Source organism: Vigna umbellata, chromosome 11 (assembly GCF_029865625.1).
Source record: "Vigna umbellata cultivar VRB3 chromosome 11, Vumbellata_1.0, whole genome shotgun sequence".
NCBI lineage: Eukaryota > Viridiplantae > Streptophyta > Magnoliopsida > Fabales > Fabaceae > Vigna > Vigna umbellata.
Genome location: NC_142175.1, coordinates 28,932,238 through 28,958,510, shown reverse-complemented (window position 1 = coordinate 28,958,510; position 26,273 = coordinate 28,932,238). Strand labels below are relative to the sequence as shown.

General features: G+C 34.8%; 2 protein-coding genes across 9 annotated transcripts; one reads left to right on the top strand and one right to left on the bottom strand.

The window, feature by feature from the left end:
• Positions 1–797: 797 nt before the first annotated feature.
• On the bottom strand, positions 798–10,742 carry LOC124831489 (protein LATE ELONGATED HYPOCOTYL). 8 transcript variants are annotated; one of them, XM_088102122.1, is made up of 9 exons: positions 10,454–10,742; positions 10,209–10,329; positions 10,081–10,106; positions 9,637–9,834; positions 9,439–9,550; positions 9,205–9,266; positions 3,080–3,301; positions 1,552–2,985; positions 798–1,473 (listed from the first exon to the last, which is right to left on the bottom strand). In XM_088102122.1, exons 4-9 carry the CDS (start codon positions 9,673–9,675, stop codon positions 1,096–1,098), a joined length of 2,247 nt encoding a protein of 748 aa, XP_087958248.1. In that variant the 5' UTR covers positions 9,676–9,834; positions 10,081–10,106; positions 10,209–10,329; positions 10,454–10,742; the 3' UTR covers positions 798–1,095. The 8 variants fall into 8 exon arrangements, with proteins under 8 accessions (XP_087958248.1, XP_087958249.1, XP_047161443.2 ...); XM_088102123.1 differs by having other exon boundaries at positions 10,214–10,329; XM_047305487.2 differs by having other exon boundaries at positions 10,214–10,742.
• Positions 10,743–19,067: 8,325 nt separating this feature from the next.
• Positions 19,068–19,499, top strand: LOC148191438 (uncharacterized). Its single transcript, XM_088101991.1, has 2 exons — positions 19,068–19,292; positions 19,383–19,499. The coding sequence occupies exons 1-2, from the start codon at positions 19,068–19,070 to the stop codon at positions 19,497–19,499; spliced, it is 342 nt and encodes a 113-aa protein (XP_087958117.1).
• The last annotated feature ends 6,774 nt before the right edge of the window (positions 19,500–26,273 follow it).

Sequence of the window (26,273 nt, the reverse complement as noted above, 5' to 3'; positions counted from 1 at the left end):
GATGAACGAGTTGTTTTAAAATTATTTCAAAAATATGATGAGCAGGTTTTTTTAAAGAAAATTGTTTTATTAGTGTAATAAATCATGTCTAGCTTCTTTGTCTTTGTTCCACACCACAAACTTTCTATAATTGGTTTCTTAACGTACAAAATGCAAAAGGAAGAAATAGTTGGTAGAGGAAATAGAGCCAGCTTAGTAACCACAAGCAATTTAAATTTAGGCTTAATACCCTATTTTGTCTTCAGTTTCGCTCGACAATGTCAAATTAGTCCATCCTTTAAAAAGTGCGTCAATTACGTCCTTACCAATGAAATCCCTGTTAAATCCGTACAAACGGCGTTAATTATTTTTCTCTCTCTTCTATTAACGCCGTTTGTACTGATTTAACGGAAGGGATTTCATTGATATAAATTTTATTAAGTAAGGACGTAATTGACACACGTTTTAAAGGATGGACTAATTTGACATTGTCGAGCGAAACTGGGAACAAAATAGGTATTAAGCCTTAAATTTATTATATCGATATCACAGGTTTTCATTTCAACATAGAATTTGATGAAAAACTATTACGAAATGTACTGATAACAAGATGGAAAATTAAGCTTGAGAATTTAGTAACATCTTTGAGGAGCAAACAAGCTTCGAAGTCTAAAACGGGAAAAAGAAAATCACTTCAGTCACATTCAGTGTAATGCATCTACCACATTGACATGCAGGCATTCTGAAAACATTATGGTTAAATATGAGCAGATTTTAAAGAAAAATATAGTTCATAGATAGATGCAAAACAATTCAAGTAAAACTGGAAAGTGGCTGAATGGAGGATCATAAATCACTTAATGTTCAGGCTCAAACAATACTTAATGTTTCTTATCTAAAGTCTATTTAGCGGAGTTTAACAACATTAACACCAGTCCAAGATAGTAAAAGAGCGTACACAGTAATTTAATATGGTACACACATCTACACGACAAGTTTCGTGAGCTGCAGAATTAGAAATAAACATTATAGGTACACCGTTGAGGGGGATTAAGAAATGATATGCAAAGACCAAAGGTTGCCTTTATGTTATTGCATGCATGCATGTATCAAACCTCAAGTCGAAGTATCCCCTTCCAAACGTATTCTCTTACAACATTTCTCTTCACCTTGATTGCTCGCTCCAACCCTATTTTCCTTGGCCTCCATGGAACATCTTTTGTAGGGTTTAAAGCCTGTTCGACGAGTCTTAAGCTTTCCTTGTCCAAGCCCTAAGGTTAACAGTCCCACATTATTTTCTACAAATGGCGAATTTTTCTGCATTGGTTTATAGTTAGAACTGCATTTCTTGCTTTCAAGGTCTTCGTTTCTGTCATCTATGGTTTGCTGGTTATCATTGGTGATGCCCATTTGGTCCTTATTCGTTAAAGCATGAGGTGAAAAGCTTTGAGGTAACACCTCTCTGGAGAACAAAGCCTGAAAGGCTAGTTTCCCCTGAAAACAAGTAGCATGAGAAGAGTTGCAACATATAAAAATATTGTATCAAGATTTCATTAAGGTAAACTGGGATACCTCTTCAGAGACCTCTTTCCAAGAATCGGTAAGGTTGCAAATGCTTCTACGACGATTACTAAACTCAATGGCTAAATGGTTAGCATCGGGAGTTTCAGGCTCTTCCTTCCCTTTCTCATCCTTCCCTAGTGCATCAGTTTCCACATCGCTGCTTGAGGCTGTGTTGGAACCACACGAGGAACGGTCAACCTGTTTTCTGCCTTTCGTTTTGTTGGAATCAAGGTGCTCAGAAATCATTTCGTTCGTCTCATGATCGGTAGCCTTTGGTGAAGTATTTAACTTGACATCTCCACTCTCAGAATCTGATGAAATGACAGCTAGTGATTTTGAAGCTGAATGTTGAGCTTGAGGAGCTTCCGAGTATTCTGGATGCATCATCTGATCATGCAGAGGAGGATTTTGTAGAGTACTCTTTTCTTGTTCTGCCTTTAGAGATGGTGTTTCAGAAGTATTCATTGATGGGACTGCAGTCACAGATGCAGGAGGACAAGCAAAAACAGTATGAAGAGGAGCACACAAAGGAAGCAGTCCATGAGTTGCCCACCACGCAGTTGCAGCAGCTACAGTAGCAGCTGCAATAGCTGCAACGCTTGGAGGGGAACCAATATGTCTAGATGTGAAACCTCCTTGAGAGCACCTAGGAGAATCTGCTGAAGTCTCTGGATTTGCATAGGGCCAAAATGTAGCAGCGAAACTTGCTGCAGCATGGGCTGCTGGGTTTTGCAGCAAGGTAGAGACAATAAGATTAGAAAATGTGGAAGACATGTGAAGAAATGATTGGTAATCGTCCTGGTTGTGTTGGGTGAAGGGAGGATACGGAAGAAATGATTGATGAGCAGAAGATTGTGCTGTGTTATTTTGACTTTCTCTTGTGTTCGATGGAGCTGAATTGGTGAAAAGATTTGGTTGCCCATTAGCCCCTCCTATTGGCTGAAACATGCAGTCACGAAACAGCATATCTTGTGATGGATTTTGAGTACATGTTCCAAGGTTCCCGTCAACAACGTGCACAGTTACATGTCTAGGGTAATTCTGATTATTGCCTTGCATTCCTTCTATTGTTAATGCACTATCGAGACCATCTGTTTTCTCATTTTGAACCAATTTCATTTGTAAAGCATCAGAATTCTCTATCGTGGAGTTTTTACTAGTTCCATTTGCCTGTTTTCCACCATTGATCTCCAAATTCCCATTTTCAAGTTCAACAGTCAGAAATGATTCAGTTTTGTCATCTGGAGTTATTACCTCTTTCACTGAAGTTGTAGTCTCCTTGAATACGGATGAATTTCCCAGCGGCACTGACATAGATATTGAACTCCTGTTTGCTGAAGATAGAGAGGAACATGGCACCTCCTGGATAACTGTAAATACTTTTGAACAGTTCTCATCCTTATTTTCCTTTACTGTTGTTAGCCCCTCGTCTAAATCATAAATCTAATAGAATAAGGAAAAGGCGGAATTATGTACTGACCAAGGAAGCTGGAAAAAAATGTGTGAAATTGAAATCTATATATAAAAAAATATTAACCTCCGGAACTGGTTCTTTTTCCAAGTCCAGTGCTTGGTTGTCATGTGAAAATTCGACTAAATTGATCTTTCCATCCTTTGCTCCACTATGTAATGTTGCGGTACCAATCCTGGTCTTCCGAGGATAAGGATTGCTTGGTTTTCTTTTGGGCCGTGGAGGGGGAATATCTATATCAAGAGCTTGTCCAATTGGAACACCCTTTACAAGGGCTTCTTTCTCCAACTGGAAGTAAAAGTCCAAATGGTATTCTCAGCAAGTGAAGTTTCATATAAACCATTAAAAGCATTTACTGGAGTATGATAGCGTTTCTTGTAAGGAATTTTCAAAATACTATTTGGATAATAGAAATAGCTGTAACGCATCAGTGTATTCAAGCACGATAGCTTAGAGAGGAAAGCATCCAGAAATATTGTTCAACGAAGTTGAGGACAAAAAATCAGCTGTGGATGTAATCATGATGCATATGGATTTGATGGGCTGCAAACTGATTGTAGTTTAAATAAAAAGATGTATGTCAACATTACTGTAATCCAAACATGTAGGAAGCTGTCGGCATTACAAAATCATAGCCCTATGAAAGTCCATGGTGGTAACAGTTCCCAAAATTTGCAGAAGGCAGCACTGTTAACTTGTGCGCGAACAGAGCTTGACAAGTTTAGCTTGAATACTAACTTGAGATCTTAGGAACTTATTTCCATTTTCAAAGAAATTAATTTCCTATATTCAAAATCAAAGTTCTTTTCTATTATGATGGTGGTTAGAACTCCAGAGGAATTAGAGCCTTGGTGGTTCTTAAACCACTACAAAATATCTGCATAGGAAGTTGGAGATGGTGTCAAACCATCTATATACGAAATTTCTGTTTCGAATTCCAAGATAAATAAATAGTTCTACCTCTGGTTTAACAACAGTGGCCCTGGCTAATGAGACCAAAACCCAGTCCCAAGGGGATGGTACAACCAATACGCTTCCTTCCCTTTTCCTTCACTATTTGCTTTACGTTCATACTTAAAGTTCCATATTTATTTTTCTTTTCCTTTGATTTTTAACGTTTTTCTATGGGATATATAATCTCTTTTCACTAATTTTTTTAGCAACTGGTGTATAGGATGATAACTGACACCAGATGTGAGTCCACTTCCCTCGAAAGCCCTCTAACTATTCTCATGCATGCCTTGCCAAACGAGAAATTGTTATCAAAGCCTATATCCCCACCTTGAGGTTGGATTTCATAGATGCCTAATCCTGTAAAATTAACGTTCCAGATGTCCTATCCCGAAGATATTATGGGAGTTTTAAGACTCATGATCCACATCAGTTAGGTAATGGTCAAAGACAAGTATTCTTCATAAGTGATTTGAGTAATCCGCACTTCTTCAGTTAGGCCTAGTTCATTATTCATAAAACAAAATCTAATGCACTTTATTTATCTATTGTAAAGTATGAAGAATAGGCTTGAATTGGCTAACGAAAGAGGCTGTGTGTTTCTCACGTAGCACATAAATATGCATATTAATGGCCTCTCTTGTCACACATAAACTGATCACTCTTGTTTCTGTGGTGATCCACTATACTACCAGAGGACAGCAATGTATCTGTGAAAGTAATATTCTATAAAATTATGTTTAAGCATTGGACTGGTTCTTTCGGCCATACAAAAAGGCATTTGAAGAAGTTTCTCTGTTCGAATGAAATTTATAGATTTCAGATTAGGTACAACAATATTTATTTATAGACCTGTTATCGGGCCATTAAAGTACACATTTCTTCGGCATCAATCGGCTCTTCCCTTTCTTTAAAAGTGTGTGTGCATATTCCATTAATCTTTATATGCTTTAACATTTTTTCAGGAGGTAAAATTCTCTTTTTCCATTTATCACTTCTGCACATAAACATGTTTTATTCATAATATGATGTCAAAGCTTGGTTTTGTTAATTCTTGAACCCCACAAATAAGCATTCAAATTAAGCATTCTGGTTTTATTTATCGGGATTGAGCTGTATAATGGTAATTAAATATGATGTCAAAGCTTGGTTTTGTTAATTCTTGAGCCCCACAAATAAGCATTCAAATTAAGCTTTCTGGTTTTCTTTATTGGGGTTGAGCTCATATATGAATTTGTACTAAACTCTGTTCAATTCCATGTAAGTTCAGGCGTAAGTATTTGACTATAGGGGCACTTTAAACTGTTTACGCATGCCCCTGCGCTCAATCGCAAACGTTGAGTTGTATTGTTTCTGCCAGTCAGTCTAGTAGTCATAGCTTTGAGCAGTTTTATTCTGTGACACTAGCACAGTGAAATATTCACTAAAAACATCACAGTTAAATGAAAAAAGAGCACAAATGATTGATGGGTTTTGGATCTTAGCATAACTGACATGTCAACATTTAATCATGCTTAATGTGGAAAAAAAAAAAAAAAAAAAACCTTTAAAATTTTTTTTTTGCAAAAAAAAAAAAAAAAAGGGGCTGGTTGACCAAGATAATCAAATTGATCATCTTGCCAAACCAGCCCCCATATTGAAATGTGGAAATTCTTTTCCAAGGGAGTGGGATATAGAGCATCTACACATTTATTGTCCATCTTTGAACTAATAATAAGCAATCGTATTTAGCTTTTAGCACTCAAATTATATAGACATTAAGCTCTTCCACAAATTAGCATGAGCAATATTAATATTCCAATAAATCGGATTACTTAGGTATAAGATTGAAGACACTAATATAGAGGTCGTCTGGTCTTTATGTATGACAACGCACGACAGCAGCCCATAGCTAGACCTACAGCCATCCTTTATTTCGAAGGATAAACTTTTCTAATTATATATAGATCAATATCATGATGTATAACCTAACAACCCTAATTTCCTTAAATTCATCAAGTTCTTGAAGAATCCTTAATAATTAGGAAGGCAAATAATTGTTCTAGTGAATCTAATCTATGTGGCTGTTACTCCCATGACCATAATTAAAAATTCTACTCCACTATCAACACATCATATTAGAGTCCCGTTCCAGTATCAAACAATTTACTGTGTCACGAAACTTCCCAGTTCCCAAAGTGGGTACTGCACTCTTGTCATGGTGATCAATCAACCCGTGTATTTCCTCTAAAATGTGCTCCTGAAAAAGAAAACCACCACCATCTGCACCTATAGAAAGAAAATATCTTGTGAACTTCATATATAGAGACTCGAGTGACTCACAAAACTTCATCAAACAGATATATAGCTCTTGTCATCCACCTCAAAGTAAAAACAAAATTTTATCTGATACACATTGCTTTCTAAAGAGCAACACTGATGTATTTGACACACCATGGACGACCAACCACTATCCCTTTCCAGTTCGTACCACTAAGCCACTTCCCTAAATATGGCTTGTCTAAACCTCTATACCATTTAGCTCTGGAATCTGCAATCTACATTGTGAATTTTGTAAGCAAATCTCGCAATATTTTAACATACTCCAGTGTTGAAGGCTCATCTCCTCTGGAAGGTATAGGGGAGGGTAACTATGCAGTCCTCCCCTTACATATATGCAAGCAGAATGCTTCTACATTGAAGCCCATGAGTAACTAGTCACCAATACCGTAGTGCAAGGCTCACCCTCTCACAACATTTTACTAAAAGGGATTCTTTTGAATAAAGCAACGTTCCTAAATTACAAACAGTCTGAAAAATTTTTCCCAAATGTTTCACAGGTGAATTTGATTAAGGGTAATATACATTTCAACAAGTAGGCAAATTGGCCAGAATATCACAGTCTACCTTCCTTCAGTTCTGCTTCAATTCCACAAATTGACCAATATCTATTCAACCACTATTGATGGTATTGCAAGTTGCAAAAAATTTTCAGGAAGCCCTAAAGATGCCAAGCGTGAGTCAATTGAAATAGATTTTAGTTTCTAATGTGTAAAACAAATCCATCCAAAGAAATAAAGTGAACACTAAACAGGAAAACACAAGAACCCTAAAGGCCTAATCCAACGAAATACCAAACTTAATTCTGTCTTGCCTTCTGACTGAATCAAACTTTGCAAGTATCGGCATAAGTGCTTGTAGGCTACGATGCTTCTTCACCACAACACAAGCATATGTCAGTTTTTCTTTTGCCATTTTTCAGAAGCAATTATCCCCAAAACTTAAATTGTCAGGTTAAGGCACGTGAGTGACCTTGTGTTACATTTCTAACATGATCCTCACACAGGAACCTTTCGGACATGAAGAACGGATAATGAACAAGTCCGTATACCTTGTGCTGAACTTTTAACTATTTCTAAATAAGAATGGAGTCCAAAAGGATCAAACTCCCAACCACAAGGTTATAGAACCTCTAATGCCATGCTAAGAACCATATCCAGTGGCGTCATGTAATCCATATAATCCACATCCGTTAGGTAATGGACCTCTCTTGTATTACACTTATCTTTGAAACATGTCGAAATGTGTATGTAATCCATATATCCAGATAATCGACCTTACCAAGCTATGCTTGACAAAATGTGTCCTTTAGAGTTGTGGTTCTACAGACTCCATTCTTCTCCACTAGGAACCTCTATAGTTCATTGTCTCTATATTGTTACCCTGAAACTTGGCCATGACAGTCAAGTTAACTTACTACATGTATGTTTAGTAGCCAAAGATCAAACACAAAACTTTGGCCAAGACTTGATACTTTCTTTGGCTAAAAATGACCTTTATCACCTTTCTATTAACATAATGTAAATAAATAATGTTTTCTTTCGTAGTGATCTCACAAAGGAAGTTTACTTTCAGCAAATTTTTCACTAATGGGATTAAGAATATATTTAACCGTTGAAGCCTGAAGTTTGGACCATGCAGAGACCCACCCAACTTTGTGCTTAATTTAAAAGAATGATGGCCAACAAGAATCAAACTCTAGACTACATGGTCATAGAAGTCCTGATACTACGTCATGAACCCACTATCTCAATATCTTAGGTCAATGTAGACAAATAATGATTTTATGTTACATCTCTAGCACACAATCTCAGAAAAACATATTTTTCTTAATAAAACAAAGCACCAAGAACACGGACAATTTTTCCCAACCTCAGACAACAGCAGAAATGTGACTTTCAGTTTTTCCATACATACAGTGCTGTTAAAACATCAAGACAATACTCATTTCTCTTAAAATCTCACGTAAGGTGTTGCACGTCATTAGGGGAGAAAGAGGCCTTTTTAAAAATCCATTCGTCCCAAAGATGTCAAATGCATAACATGTCCACCCTAACACCTTATTTAACTCCGATTAAAAGCCTAACCCAAAGTACTACCTAATATATAGCACACCCATACTAGATCATTTTGACAAATAAACCCATAGTTGGTAGAATCCTGCGAAAACCTTACCAACTTTTGAAATGTCGAAATAAGCAACAGAGGGACGAAATGATCAGCTTTCCAAAGTGCTACAGCTTTTCAGTGTTACAGATGAACCATTTGTTGATTTAGTATGAAATCATTCCTGAATGGCCTCCTCAATATAGGGGCAAGGAAAAAGCTATACCATACCAATTAAGTATATCCGTGCCTTATTAGTTTTCCTCCTTCGCTTTTATTTATATCAATGATTTCCTATTTTTTCCAAGTCGCTAAGATCTTATAAGATATTTTATCATTATTCATTACCTATGAGATTATAATATTTAATGGTTACATAAAATTATGTTAAATAAATTAAGTAACATCATTTTATATAATCCATTGAAATATTGAAATATTGGTAACTCAAAAACAATGAATAATGATCAAATATCTGATAAGAGCTCAACAGGGGGGCAAAAAATCACTACTATATAAGCACAGGAGGAAAACCTGATACAGAGGAGGCCATTACAGAACAGAAAATAATGTTATAGAACACTGCTTTCTTGGTGCAAGCTAAAGTTGCATCTGCTTAGGGTCTATTTGGGATGGTTGCGAGATCAGGAAAAGCAGTTAATCATGACTATCGAGGATCTCTGTGTTTAAATCAATCCAAGCTCTAGAGATGTTCTAGTGTCAATTTTGTTATGAATTTCTTCATTTAGGAGTTCTATTCGATTGGAGAGTAAGCGATGTGATTGATAAAGAAAAGTGAGAAGGTATCCATTGACCTTTGTGAAAAACTTCTGTGCGTGGCTCCTGATTTGCACGGCAGTCTTTGTTCCTATATGCTCTGTATAGCAGAAGTGAAACACCAAGAGGGGAACAAGTCATGGAAGAAAGAAAAAGAAAGCTCCAGTCAAGATTAAATCAAATATGGAGACCGTTTCATGCCATTTTCACTAATCTTTAGAAAGGAAGAAGGAAGGAAGATATTGAGGCAAACATGATAAACAGACAATCACCTTCTATGCGCTGCCATGCTCGCCCGTGCAGCTTCAAAGCTTCTAGAAACCTATTATGCTCCTCCTCTGTCCATCGTTCCCTTTGCTTTGTGATTGTATACGGTTTTCTCGTCTACAAAAGGCAGTTAAGTACTCAGACCACAATACCAAACTTTCCCGTACACAAGAAACTTCCACATATATCAAGATAACTCCTACCTTTACAACTACTTCTTCTCCAGAGGAGTACGCGTCCATTACAGGACGTGAGCAGCTACCGCTGCTTCAGATCTTCCCTGACAAGGAGTGGATACAGGGAATAGCGCCTTTCATTTTTTGTAACACGAAAAACAGTAAAGAGTAAAGCCGTTGTGGTGAAAGTGAGCAGACTCTGAAGAAGGTATTGTGGTGATGTTACTGCAAAAGAAACAAAGCGAGAATAATAGGAAGAGATCCGTCTCTGTTTTGTATAAGATGGAATAAGCACTCCAATTCAAATGTCACACGTAAAATAGTACTACATAGAAGATGAAGAAAGAAAAAATATTCAACAAATTTCAAGTATCACCCGAGGGGGAGAGAGTGATAGATATAGAGAGACAGCGAGAGAGACGCTTCTGCTCTGAATGAATAAAAGAAAATTTACTTAATCAGAATCCTCACCAAAACGAACTCGACAGCGCCAAAACCTTTCAAACGCGAAGAGAGGGAAACTACAATTAGTATAGAAACAAAAAGAAAATCACAACATCATCAATAACAACTATTTCTATCTTCACTTTCACAAATACTTTACTAATCACTGCAAATTTCGATTCCTCCTGTTTGGTTGCCGAGAAAATATAATCACAAAGCAACTCAAAACCATCGAAATTCAACTCAACAGCGTCGCGCTGAGAGTACTGACAGCACCTGTTACATCCAAATCCAGATGAGGTAAATCCGTTCGCAGCAGTCCGGTTCAATTTTCTCGGAAACCAAACAGAACAAATAAAATAAACCAAAACAAAACAAAATAAAAAAGGAAAACGAATACCTCGGAAGGAAACCATGACATTGAAGAAGAAGAAGAAGAAGAAGAAGAACCTCTCACGTGAGCGATCATCACCGGACACTCGTCGGAGGGCTCATTTTCCGGCAATGGTGAATCGAATAGAGTTCAGATCGGAAACCGAAAAAGAGAAAAACGAAAATCGAAAAATAGCGTGATGGAAGCAATCAGAAGAAGAAGAATAGAGGTTTTGCTGAAACGAAAACAAAAACAGAACCCGAAATTGCTACACGCTCACTCACCCCGAAAGTGTTTAAGCGCCAGGAGCAATCTCAGCCACTATAATTTTGTGTGGATTTATTATTTTCTTCCGAAAATTAACGACTCCTTATTTTTTTGAGACTGAGAAGAGTCGGCTTATGGGAAAGCGACAAGTGGCGCCAAACTACTGGCTCTTGGTGCTGATGCTTACCTTTGCACTTTTCCTAATTTTTTTCACTTTCTTTCTCTATTTATTTTATCGGGGTGCAGCTTTTAATATTTTTCCTCGCTCGAATCTCATCCACAAACTTCATGGCTGAGGTTTTAGGTCCGTAAAAGCGTCGCCAGCTTGTGATGGTGGGGCCTGGGGTGACGTGGCCAGGTCGACCGCTCGCATCCGGTCACCCAGTTGCACGACGCTTGGGCCACTTCGCCTAGTGGTGGTATATTCGGCCAGCGTGGCACCTCACTTTCTAGTGACCGGCACGTGGCGTTTTATTGGGGGAAGTTCCCCGTGCCTGTGGTGGACTCGTGCACTGTGATCAAGTGCGAACCTGAACTTGTACCGTTCTTGCAGTATTTTTGTTTTCCAATTTGGGCAAAACCTCTATGTGGTGTTAATTATCCTTATCATCTCAAATAATGTTTTATATATTTTATTAATGTTATTAAATGGTTTAGAACTTGAGTTAATTTGACTCATTTGATGAAAAAAAAAATTGAAATTTTGGTGAATCCTAATTTTTTTAATAAGTAACTTTTTTAGTTAGTTATTTTATAAAATATTAAAATCAATTGTGTGAATTTTTTTGTATGAAATAATTAGATAACCTAAAAAATTCATAAATCTTTACTCAATAACTTAATTTTTATATAAGAAGAAGTTTAAAGTCATTAAATTTTTTGTTAAAGAGATCTTGTAATATGAATGAAATTGATTAATCATAAATCTAATTTAAGATTATTTCATTTTTTTTAGTGATAATAGAAACTTTTTTCTCTAACAAGAAATATGAGTCTTTCAAGTCTAGAAAAACGGAAGTTGTAAAAGGGAATATGTTTTCTTACCAACTAAATGACCATAACCTTTTTTGAATGCTATGAGATTTTGATTGTTGCATTTAAAATGAATTTTGAAAAACTAAAATGGTGATCTGGATGATAGTGTGAGAAGGAAATCACATTTTGCAGTTTCTCCAAAATGCATATTCTTCATCTTCTCCCTGTGCACATTTCTTCTTGCTTTCTCTTTCGCCGATTCTCATTGGTCTATCGGTTGTTCTTTCTTGTTGACAGTAATGTCCACCGTTATGCAGAAATGCCCTTAACATCACTCATTAGACGTCAAACCACCTAATGTTCAATGTAAAAAATGATCGATGGCATTTCTGTAAATAAAATTTATATTTAGACATCCGATTTGGGGGGCACCAATGTTTAAATTGATTAACACGTCAGCTGCTCCAAAATGGACACCAAAAATATGGCAGAAATTAATCTTTTATTGGTCTTAGACGTCCGACTTGAGAGCATTCGACATCTAATTCGTATTTAGACGTCGAATTCACTAGTTCAAACGCCAAAATGGTCAGTCCAGAATCCCAAAAGTTTATATAGACGTCCGACCTGTATAGTCTGACGTCTATATAGAGGTCTGACCATGGGGTTTGACGTCTCATTGATGTCTTCCAATAAGACATCAGATAGTGATTTGACGCCAAAAGCCTCAAATAATAGAAGTTAAAACCCTTTTCTGCACTAGTGCGTACATCGGTGCATGACCACCATTCTCGCGTTCCATCGCCTTTCGTATGTCTTCATATTCTCTCGTCTCTTTCTCGGGACTTTTGCCCTCTCTCCCTTTCACGATTTCTCGTTCGTTTCTCACCTATTGTGACCTCGACGGTCGCCTCCACCGTGACCTCCATTGTTGCTTCACATTGTTTTCGCATCACGTCTTTCTCGCGTTCTTGACAAAGGAGTAAAGGTGTCTCCTTTTTCGAACGTGTGAGAGTTTTTGGGTGAAAGAATGAGTCTTCCATAGTGTTGAGGTGCATAGAACCATAAAGTCATAGGTTATGATTTCTCTTTGTGTTATTTTTGTTGTTGATGATTGGGTTGTTGTTTTCCTCTGTTGTATGTTGATGATTAGGTGTTTGTAGAACCAAAGTGTTAAGGTGCTTGTTGTTTTATTATGTTTTATGTTGGTTTGTAAAGGCTGTTGGTGATGAATATTTTTTTGTATATGTTGTTGTAGGAGACTTTGTTGGCATTGGTGGTAGTTGCCCTTAACATTTGGTTTTATACGCGCTTTATAGATAGATGTTTACTTTGTAGATTCTATTGAGCCACAATATATGTGTGGCAAGCTAAACAAAAAATACTATTTTTTAGAAAACTAGTCAATGATGGCCTTCAATGGATTCACCTATATAAGCCGCAGCTAAAGTAGCAAAAATGAGAGCTTGAATACCGCTTGTGAATAATCCAAGGAACATGACAGGTATAGGAACTACTAAACGTACCATAGATTAATGGAACCATCTGATAGCAATGTAAGTGCAAATTGAGTCATTTTACTTTTGTATATTGTTGATTTAGTGTTATGGAACCATCATTATTACGAAGTTTATTATCTTTTTTCAATTTTCTGAAGCGGCTCGTGCCTACATGAAAACTGGGTTCACAAAAGAGAGGATGCCCATGAAATACGTGATGTACGCCAAGCGTATCCCCTTCTGCAAGAGAGTTGTTCTATAATACTGACACAAGTTATCAATGACATCTGAGACCTTCACACATTTGTGGGGAATACATTTGACAACATCGACGCTCAAGTAGGAGACTTAGAGGACAAATCGAAGCTTGAGTAGGACACCTAGAGGAACAAATGAATTATATATATAGTTGTTTCGACCAACAAAGACTGTCTTAGATGTGATAATATTGCCTTTCTTATTTTGTAATGTTTTTTATTAATGAATCAAGTATTTTATTAGTGTAATGTTTGTTTAATATTGTAATGTTTTTTTTATTAATGAATGAATTACATTTTTCGATTTTTTTTATCTATTATGTTAGATTATTCTATTAGGAATGAATAGATTATAACTTAATGAGTTAATTGAATTTAACCATAATTAATATTGAAAACAGTTATGAAAAAAAGTTTATTTGATTCATCGTCTTAATTATAATCGAGGTCGATGTTTTTCACTCACTCATCCAAGGAAAAATATTGAAAAAATACTACAAAACAAAGTCGAGGCAACCCTTGGAGCCCAATTCTATACAACTCCAAAAAATGCTTCTAGTAATCGATTACAAGGACCTGTAATTGTTTACTAGGACCTGAGTTGGCCACCAATGCTTATGCTTTTGACCCACCTATATTCAAACCACATATCTGAGCTTTGGCCTCCACAATTGAATGAACTAAGATATATTTTGATTGATTTAATAATTTTGAAGATCCGTATTTCTGCATAATCGTCTCAATTAGGTCCTCATATTTTCAAAGATCTCAATTAGGTCCCTATTTTTGTCAAATTGGCTCAATTAGAACTTGTCGTTAATTAGAGTGGACAACGTTAATATTTCTCTATCTTGACTTGCTGACTATGCAATTTTTAATGACGTGGAACAATGTGGTTGTCTTAGGTGGAATTTATGTTATTTTAAGTTTTAAATAAGTTAAATTTAATCAAATCATAACGTTTTAACGTTTTATCAGGGATAACTTAGGATTTTGTTGTTTGATTGTTGAGTGTGTGCGAAATACAGTACAACTTCCCTTCTTTCGACCTACCTCAACTTCTTCCATTTTTCAACTCCACACAAAACCAAAACCTTCCTCTAGAATAAAACACTTCAATTTCTATCATATTCAAATCGATTACATTCCCAATAATTTCCCACACACCACCACAAGCCCTCGATTCCGTGGAGCCAACCCTCGCATCCACCGGTACTGCCGCCCAAACCCTCGACTCCCAAGTCGCCACGCTCTTCCACCTTTCTTTCAACCAAGATTCTGGATGCTTCGCCACGACCATTGATCGCGGCTTCCGCATCTACAACTACGACCCTTTCCGGGAGATCTTCCGTCGTGATTTCGGCCCTAGCGGCGGTGTTGGCCTCGTCCACATGCTCTTTCGCTACAACATACTTGCCTTCGTCGGTGGTCGCGCCAACCCACACTATCCCCCTCCCCTCCTAACAAGGTTATGATATGGGACAACCACCAGTCCCACTGCATCTGCGAGTTATCCTTCCGCTCTAAGGTGAAGGGCGTCCGGCTCCGGCGCGACCGCATCGTGGTGGTCCTAGCGCACAAGATCTTTGTGTACAACTTCTCCGATCTCAAGGTGCTGCACCAAATTGAGACCATCGCTAACCCTAAGGGCCTCTATGACCTATCCCCAATTTTCCCTAAGCACACTCAACAATCAAACCACAAAATTCCTAAGTTATCCTTAATAAAACTTTGTGTTTTGATTAAATTTAACTTATTTAAAACTTAAAATAACATAAATTCCACCTAAGCCAACTACACTATGTCATGTCATTAAAAATTGCACAGTCAACAAGTCAAGATAGAGAAATTTTAACGTTGTCCACTCTAATTAACGACAAGGTCCCAATTGAGCTAATTTTACAAAAACAGAGACCTAATTGAGCTTTTTGAAAATAGGAGGATCTAATTGAGACGATTCTGCAGAAATAGGGACCTCCAAAATGATTAAACCATTTTGATTCACTAAACACCACCAATGATAAGGAAACTCACTCATCCAAGAAAAAAAATTGCAAAATCACTCATAAACAAAGTCTAGACAATTTTGGAGAGAGCCAATTCTCCTAACTAGAGAACCACGTTCAACTTTCTATACAACTCCTCAAAAGACCTTTGGTAATCAATTAACCTTCAAAGATAACAAGACATCTTAATATGGGTTAAACTAAACATTTCTTAAAACAAAAATAATAAATTCCTAGTTACCATCCAATTATGCATTTATTTCTCATTAACCTTTACAAAGTCTAAACAATACTTGCTTCAACAATCTTATTCTTTCAAAATTTAAAAGGGAAATACCATGATTATTTCTTATCTTTAGTATGAATTTTTCAAGTTATATGAGTCTTAAATCCATTGAACTATAATATCCAGTTCAACTTGGATTTATTTTACACTACCAAAAACGCGTTAATTACCGAAGGATTCATACCGACGACCTTTTGGCCATTGGTAAAGATGTATTACCGAAGGATTTATCGACGATCAATTAAGATGGTTATTACAGACAACTTGTACACGACGGTAATGGGCAACGAACTTACCGAAGGCTTTTGGCCGTCGGTATAGGCATGAACTTAATGAAATTAGGAATTGGGAATTCCTTTCTCTATTCTCCCAAAATCCCTTTTCGCAAAAGTAAGCTTCCCCTTTCTCTCGTTCACTACTCCACCCTCTCCCCTCTACCCCCACCATAATTTGTCTACCTTTCTCGTTCAGAGTTCGAAAACACCATTGCCATTGTTTCCCACTCGTCTATTACAGTTTCGCCATCGCCATTGACTATTCTCGAGCTCCTCTCCATTCTCCAAAAGCGTGTGTGGTTGAAGGGCGAAGGCCTTGATGTGACACCTTCCATTGTGGACGATGCTTCTCTTAGGGTTTGTTAATGACGATCCTTTGGCGGTGTGAGGAGGTGCGTCTCCGGGTCAGTGGGTGGTGTCACGGCGTGAGCACAACTTCAAGTTCGCGAGGGAGGCTAATTCAGGGGCTGCGTGACGATTTGGCTTTCTGTGCGTGAGAAGGGCTTTGCAAGAGAGGCTATTGGAGGTGCTAATACACCTAGGGTTGTTGCTGCCGTAGAGGTAAGTTATTGCTTCAAATTATGTACCTTTTGGTGGCTGCCCTGTTTGTTAATATTATTTTTTTCTCTATGTGATGTTTTAATATTTCTGAACTGAAATTGTTGTATGAGTCCGGGACAAGTGGGTATAGTAATATTGATTGAATAGTCATACAATAATGAAAAGAAGTGGGATTGTTTTGATCAGTTCTTGTTTGGATGTTAACTAAAACAAATTGGGTTGGAAAGTAAACTGAAGAAGATAATGTTATGTTCGGTGGAAATGAAATTAAATTGTTGATGTTTTGTGTTGATGTGAGAGGGATTGTGGAGTTTTGGAAAGGATATATGTGTTGGATGCTTTGTTCAGTTAATAAATCTGATATAGAGATTAGGAGTTCTTGTTGTATGGAATTAGTGTATTATTGTTTGATTCAACATGATTATATTGGATTGAAAGTGATAGTTTTTGTAAATGTTTCTGGCTAGTCTGGGTTGCCACGATGAGGACTACCTGCAACTGAAGTTCCTCTACTCCGAACATAGGAAGTGTGAGTTTTGAAAATATCTCCTAATTAGAGAAGATTTTGATGAGTTGTAAAAATTATGAAACCTTTTTTTAATTTTATGGGAATGAAAGGTGAATAGGCAAAATAGGTAGCATGATAAGTGTGTGGAGGATTGAGTGGAGTCACAAGCAAAGAGTGAAGGAGCAAGAATGCTTTATGCAGTGGTTGCTGTTGAAAAATGAAGGGTACAAGTCCATACTAGTGTGAATATTTTTCAAACCCACTCACTTTCCTATGTACTTTTGGAAGGAGTTTACACCATTTTCTAGGTTATTTCAAGTTGATATAATAATAGTTGCTGCTGAGATATTGCTTCCTTTAAAATTAGGTAAGTTCATTGTGGTTTGAATTCTAAGTCTTGGCATCTCCATTGTAGACTTATAGTTGTAGTAAAACTTTCTCTTAAATTTGTTGTTGTTATATTAGATTGTAAATACTGAATACATTTAGTAAATAAATAAGGAAAATTATTATCATGGAGAACAACTCTACATGAGAAAAATTCAATAATATAATAACTTTTGTAATTTAAATTATGTATAAATTTTGAAAACTGATTTTAACTATTTTTTTCTATAGATACTAATAAGAAAAAGTGTCAGGTGTAAGAAAAATTGTGCCAATTATTACTTCACATAAGCTATTATAGAAGTGAGTGATTCATGTGCTCTTTTATATATCACACCTTATATTTGATGAACTTTGTATCTTTATACAAGTGCTTCTCATTCTTTTGTATATTAAATTCTCTCTATTCAGTGTTCATTCTTGTTTTGAAGATACAATATCAATATATAATAGAAATTATATAGATATATTTAAGCACATCTTCTTGTGGAACTATATATATAATTTTGTATCAAATAACGTTATTAAAGCCAAATTATAAAAATATGGAACAAAATAAGAGAGAAGGTTTTTTTGTTAGAGGGAACACAAAGGTATGAGATGGGGCTACACATGATATTCATGATATGGTATGGTCCATCAATTAGTAAAGTGTAGTTTTGGATTAATATATAATAGAAATTATATAGATATATTTAAGCACATCTTCTTGTGGAATTATATATATAATTTCTATCTATATAATAGAAATTATATAGATATATTTAAGCACATCTTCCTGTGGAACTATATATATAATTTTGTATCAAATAACGTTATTATAGCCAAATTATAAAAATATGGAACAAAATAAGAGAGAAGGTTTCTTTGTTAGAGGGAACACAAAGGTATGAGATGGGGCTACACATGATATTCATGATATGGTATGGTCCATCAATTAGTAAAGTGTAGTTTTGGATTAAATATGTTGCACGTGATATAGGTACTTGGTTAGTTGTTACCTTTGATTTAGGTACTTAGTTAATTGTTACCTATCTTGTTGATTCATTTTCCAGTTTTAGCTCTTTGCTTTAGCCTATATAAAGGCTTGACTGGTCATTTAGAAACCAAAACACACAAACACAGTAGTTGAATGTGAATGCAATATGTTTTGAGTTTAATCCATTCATATTAGGCATTTTACAACTGAATATGCATTCATATAGTTGATTTGTACATTGAATTTAAAAATCTTAAATAATGTTTGATTTTAGAGTTGTAAAATTGTCCAACTTAATGGTAAAGGGTAAGATTTTAATCCCTTGTTTAACCATTTTGATGTTTAAATATTGCATTAATTTAAATGACTTTTATTATGCAGGTTTATTCCATCCAGGGTTGCTTCCCAGGCCACCACACGTTCAATTAAGCAATAGTTTTTAAGTCCATGGCTTACTTGGGGAGCAATACCTGATGACGACAAAAAGTCATTTTGGCAGCGTTTTCAGGTGAACAATCCATTGAACTAATTGTCATTCTTATTTTAGTATGTTCATTAATCAATGTTTGTTCTGTTTAATGTTACAGATGAAGGTGCAGTGGAAACCTGAACATGAAACACAGATACAAAGAAATTTCCACATGAAAGCATCTCATCGGCTGTCAAAGATGTTTAGGGATGCCCGCAATGCAGCACAGCGACCTTACTGGTTGGGCGAGCAAATTTGGAACTCTTTACTGACTCATTGGAATTCAGTAGAGTTTCGCAATAAGTGTGCCAAAGCCCAGAGGAACAGAGCTTCTGAAAGGGGTGGCACCCTGCATACTGGTGGGTCGATCACGATTCATGAGCATGCCATTCATATGGTTAATATCAATACTTTTTTGTTTTTTTCATATATAAGTTATGTATTTTCTATTTCATATGTACACTTGTAACTCTAAATTATGTTACAGGCACAAGCTTTGGTACGGGCGATCCATGTTGATGAGGTCTTTGCACAAACTCATGTTCGGAAGGGCACTAATGAATTCGTTGATGAAAGATCTCGGAAGACTCATGTAAGCAAATAACACTATTACTATTAGTAATTTCTCATTTATGTTATTCTATCATTCCCTAACATTGCTTTTAATGTTTGAACAAGAAGAATTTTCTACAAGACTTTCACAGGTTAGATCTGAACATGGGTCAGCTCCTACACCGGATGATGCGAGTAATGCAGAAGACGACATCCGTAGGACACAGTGTTGGGTCGACATCGTTGGTGGGAAGAAAAAGGGATGAGTGTACGGTGCAGGACAACTTGTTGCAAACTATACAACATCGAGAAGAGGTACTCTAAAGCACCAATCTTCTTCTTCCACCACTACTGCTGACGAGGTCGTTGTCCGCCTCACGCAGGCACTGGAGCAACGTGACCAGGAAATCACTGATTTGAGAGCAGAGTTTAGAAACTTTAAGGCCCTGATTATGAGAGTGTTGCCTGAAACTTCACAAGATCAGGCAATTATCCCTCCGACCCAGCCACGACCCTCCCCATCACCCGCTGTTCCTCAACAGCCCACATCAGTCCAACCCTCATCAGTCCAACCGACATCAGTCCAGCCTACAGAGGAGCAGGATGATGAAGATCATTCTGATGATAACTATGTACATTATTAGTTTTATTTTGTTATTAGTTGTTATAGAAACATTTGAATATTAGAACATTTGGAGTTTAGATCATTTGGATGTTAGATCAATTAAATGATTTGGATGTTAGAACATCATTATGTTAGAACATTTATAAATACATGTTCTATGGATGATTGAATGATTCAAATGTTATATTGTTTTTCTGATCAATGATTGCATGATTGAGATGCACATTATGCAGGTTTGTATGTGGTTGGAAAATGTTATGCACGTCTGTTTGTGTTGTGAATAATTTATACAGGTTTGATTGGTTTCATTAGAAATACAATTGTGCCTGAGATCTGTCTCGAACTTACCGAAGGCTTATGCCCCTCGGTAAATACCCACTATAGGTAATTACCAAAAGCTTCCGCCCTTCGGTAATTACCGAAGGCCGGAAGCCCTCGATAAATGTTAGCGACAAGGAATTTACCTAGGGCACTTTGACCGTCGATAAGACGTCTGTAATTACCTTGTACCGACGGTTTCGGGCTGTTTCCAAGAACTTTTGGCCTTCGGTAATGCCTTTCTTTTTGTAGTGTTATCTTCATCATTGCATTATATGTATAGTTGTTCAAGTAAATCATTGAGTTTGATGGATATACATAGTATAATTTTTCACTTTCAATTAATCAAAGATTTTTTAGAAATGAGTTTTGAAATATTTGTCATGAAAATCAATAACTTGTAAAACGAATTATAACTGCATATACAATTTTTTGGTTTCTAATATAATTGATTTTTGTGTCAAATTTCTTTATTTGAATAAAGTTCATATCAGTTTCTTTAGAAACGAAGTAAAAACATTAAAACGCGTACAGAGAAGGAAAACAACTTTAAGGAAAATATGAGAAACTAAAGCATGTGTGTACCATAAAGAATTTAAGAAATGGGGAAAGGGCTTCAGTCCTCTTCTCATGTCTACGAGAAAACGAGGATACTAGTTTAAATGATTCATCAAAGGAAAATGATATGTTAACTTAGTTGTTTATACACCATTTTGACACGGTGTCATATTTGAGTTTTTTTTATTATTTTATAAGCTACTGACGTAAAAATGTTTGACAAAATGCACAAATGAAATGATGCGATACTTTCTTCTTTCTTTTTTACGAATTTCGGCTCAAAAAAGCTAGGTCACTTTCAAGCTTCCTTTACGAATTTATCTTCTTCCTTTTCATTGGTGACCTTCAAGGTCGAGCATTGCGCTCTTTGTCTATGGTTGTGCCAAGCTTGCTTTTTCCTTTGCCCCATTCAAAGCCGAATTCACTGTGGTTGCCGACTTTCTTAGGCGATCATTGATCCTTTCCAGACGCGAATTCTTTATTCCTTCTCAGTTGGGAGTTCAGAGTCGAAAACCTAGCTTGTTTTGTTTTGCTGTATTTTCTTTCGTTCATTGCTCTGTGTTCTGCTGGTTTGAGGACAAAATGCATCAATTCACTCATTATTTTAAGAAAAACTATCAAAACAGACATCAAAATTAAGTGATAAGCAATGACCAAATAAGTGAGTAGTAAGGTCATAGAAACTTGGTTTGCATATGCCCAAAACTAAACTTTCTTAGAAGTAGAAAGACCTGACAGTATTTCTTTTACTATTTTGAAAGTATTTTTTTCAAATAAATACTTATGTAAATTCAAAAATTTTATTAATTTACTCTAATTCTCTTTCCATTTTTCAATTTGGCGAGAAAATGCACAAAAACTATATTTCAAGAAAAAAAAAATAAGGAGTTTTTCAAAACGTGAAGAGAAACAAAAATGTTTTTGATTTGTATTTCGAGATTTATTTTCTAGATAAAAAAAATTAGACTTTTTTATTTTTTAAAATAAAAATCTGAAATACATTTTATTTAATTTTTACCTTTTTATAACTAGTGGTGTTGGTAATAGCCCGCAAGATTGATGGCTCCAGAAGGGCCTAAACCTAAGCAACTCGTGAGCCCAACTCATATGTGGACTAGAATTATCAATTATGGGAGCCAGCCTATTAAATAATTTTAATTATATAAAAAGAACATAATTCAGTATATTTTTATCAAAATTATGTTTTAATAAAAGGTTTGATTATAAAAAAATAATCATTCTAACCACGTATAACTTAATTACATAGAATTAGTGTTGTGAAAATGGATTGTAATCCTTTAGTCAACCCGGTCCACCACGGGTTTGAGTCGGATTGGATTTGAAAAAAATATAATTATTTATGCGAGTTACTTTCCAATCCGGCTCACTTAGAACCGGCTCATCTAGGTTGAACTCGTGGTGAGCCGGCTCACCAATCTACCTAATTTAATTTAATTATTTATTATTTTGTATTTCGTATTATTCGTTATTATCAATATTAAAAACTTCTTTGTTTGTCTTTTGTGCTTGTTTTTGAATTACTTTGGGATTGTATGATATTTTTTTATTTTGAATTGTTGTTGGAGTTTAACATCATTTTAAAGTAAAATTTAGTTAGATTTGAATTAAAAAATATATTTTTTATTTAAAAAAAATTAATTGAGTCGGTGAACCAATCCGTTTAACTCATCAACCCGTGGTGAAACGGATCAAGTTCGAATTTTTTCAGTTTGCTAATAAGTGAGTCATGTTGTGTTGGCTCACTAAGTGACCAAGGCGTGATGAACCGGGCCACATCGAGCAGAGTTATCCGTTTTCACAACTCTACCTAGAATGTGATTACTTTTCATATACAAGATAAAAAAGTAAACATATTTTAACTTAATTAAATATTTCTATCACTCAAACTGAAGGAGTGATCCATATGCAGTCCTAGGTTTCCATTTTAAAATCTCGTAATTTCAATTTTTATTTCTAGGATTCTCTTAAAAAATCAATAAAACAATATATTAATTCATAACAAACGCAAAACAACTTAAATTTTTTTTAAAAAATCGACTTCTAAAAAGCACTTTCCACTGTAGTTAAATTTGATCAAACTAGATTAAAAAAAAGTAATTGTAGCTAAAATGAAAATTTTGATTACATGTTAATCATAAGTGTTTATCATCGAAAGTCGTCAATCTACATGTTAATCATAAGTGTTTAGTAAAAATGTCTGTTAAAGGGTCTAATACATGTAAAATGAGAAAAAAAAATACAAATTAAATATAATTTTACAACAAATTTAATTTAATTTTAAATTTATATTTTTGAGGATATATTATTTAGCTTTAATTATTTTATTTTATATTGTATTAATCTATTATTAATGTCATACAATATATAAAAATATTTTTTAATTAAATTCTGACCATTTAATTTTTTTTATTAATTGAGTGAGGTCAATGTTTTCTTATGAAGGGTAAAACTCTAATTTGATAAACACTACATAATCATGAAAGGATAAGCATAAAGAGTTAAAATTTAATGCTTTAAAGAACTCTACTTGTATTACGGTCAGAAAAACACAACAAAATGTGTTGAATTTATCACATTTTCGGCAACTATTTTTTAGATACCAAAATTTTAACACTTTTAGAAAACACTTTTGGGAGAATGTTGAATTTTAACATTTTTTTAAAAACTTATATTTTTGAGAATATACGGAATCCAAAATGCATTTTTTATTGTTAAATTAAAAAATCTATTACGAATTATATAGTTTAAAATATATTTATAGATTATGTAATTTAAAAATATATTATTGAATGCATAATTAAATGCATTTATTATATAATATGAAATATATTAGGGATGTACTATTTCATTTTAATAGTTTAAAATCACTGAAATAAAATATTATATATTTATAAATACAAAGCAAGAGAATTAAACCTATTATTAATTTATTACCGCCATTCCAAAAGGTATATTGAAATAAAAATAGTGTACATGCAGAGCAAAATGTATTATAAAAAAAGTCTAACAAAATCGATTTTTCAAAAGATATTACAAAAATTAAAGTTCTAGTTAAAGAGTTAATCAAATGTATCAATATCTTATTCATGAAATAACTTAATACATGTTATCTCATATACATTAAAAGTGATTATTAAAAAAAAAAATAAGAATTTCATAGCAAACATAAACAATATTAATGACGAACCTAACGTCAACGTTTAAAAAACCTAAAATCTAATTAGTATCCAACATCCTAAGTTGGCGCTAGTGTTTGAGACCTATGAAGCTCTCTCTATGATGAGTACGCTTAGCAATGAAAACGACTAGGCATGCCTAACAATACAAACTATCACTCAACGCTCTGTTGCGAAAATACTCACTAACTTAAAAAGGAAAGTTGGAGCCCAACGCCCATTTGCGCCACTTAGCACATGACAACATAGTGTTGAATTGTAGAGTTTTACTTGTTTTAGTCACTTAAATTGGTAATTTCAAACCTTTATTAACTTGTTCAATCACTCAAACTGATAATTCCAAACCTTTCTTAACCTATCCCGTTATAAAACATGTCATAATTTGCATTAATTTGACCCAATCACCAATTTATAGATCAAACAACAACATATCCAGCAAAAAACCAGATTCCTTTCAAAATCACAATTTAAAATCTTAACAAAACTTAACGAGTAAAAGAAGAATATTAACTTTCCTTTCGTACGTGAAAACAGTTCTAGAGTTCTAGACAATTCTAACGTCAAAATGTTCTCAATACCACATAATATTTTGTCTACCTATAGAACCATCACAAATATGATCAAACCATATCATTATGATCATTTATCAACTTGGACTCATATTGATGACTCAGATGACATGCAAGCAAGAAATTTTTAAAAGAAAAACATAATTGATATAGAGAAAAAAGAGCTAAAATTTAACTTAGTGGGATGGAAAAACTGATTAGATAAAAAGAAAGGATTTGTTAAAAGAATCACTATAGTGATTTCCAATGTTCAATAAGAGAAACACGAAGTAAGAAAAAAAAAAAGAGAAAAGTCTGTATTTTTAGAGATTGTGTTTTTGTTTTTTTTATAAATGAGGTGACAAATGTATTGACCAATTCTCGGAGGGATTGAGATTCTGGAATCTTATAAATTCAATCCTTTAACACACGTTTTTTTTAGTATTTTTCCAAAATTTTCAGTACTTTACCACTATATTTGACATATTTATAATACTTAAACAAAATTCTGCACATTGCTATAGTGTATTTTTGATTTGTATATTATTATTTTATGATTTAAGTGAAGAAAATACTGTCAATTTTTTTTTTAAAAAAAAAACCACAATTTAACGTCTATTATTCATTATAAATACATACGTTTATGAATGGATAAGACGTTATTAATTTAACGTTTTTCGTTAATATAGGTTTAAAAGTCTAAAATTACATATATTAAATGTTTTTTTTGTGAACTAAAATAATTATGAACAAAAAGTGTGATTAAAGTAATTTCATTAATATAATCTAATTAAATTCAGGATAAGTATGCAATTTGGTTTGAAGATGACAAACATTTAAAACTTATTCTACCAATATAACTTTAATATTTATACTCAACCGCGTATTCTATAACTTCCTAGCTTCATGAAAACAAATGGTTGGATTCAAATATTACACCGACAAGTTGAAAAAAAAAATGGTTGAGTTCAAAGATTACTCCGACAAGTTGAACAAGAATGCAGAAGTGTTGAATTTATAATCTGTTTGCTGGTAACGTTTCCTTTGAAATAAAACCGAGATGAGCTGTTTCTTAATTAAAAAAATGAACGTTTTAAACACGACAATTTGAGCTGAAAATCGTACGTGAACCAAATTTTTCTCAGAAAAAGAACGACAATTTTAAGTGCAACAGAAAGCCAGAATGATACTACCATCACCCCAAATGAAAACTGTTTATGCTGAAATGGGACGAGGATACCGCTGAACGTCCTCCTGCCGTCACCAAACGTTTTGTTGTCGTTGCCGAGCGTCTTGCTTTTCCAAGCTCCGGTTATCCAAATTCCTTGCAAAAAACACTCCGACGCTCCAGTCAGAATTTTTTTATGTAGGCCTTTATAATTTAGTCGTGAGTAAAACCTGAGTTTAAGTGGCTATAAAACGTTTTCTTAAAAAATATACCGCTCAGCTCTCGGTAGTCCTTACAAATCGGTCAGACTAAAATCCATAGTAACAAAAACCTATATTTTACTGTGTACCAAAGGAATGAGTTGCTTTTTTCCGAAGATTTAACGTTTTTTTTTGTCTGAATTCTTAAACGA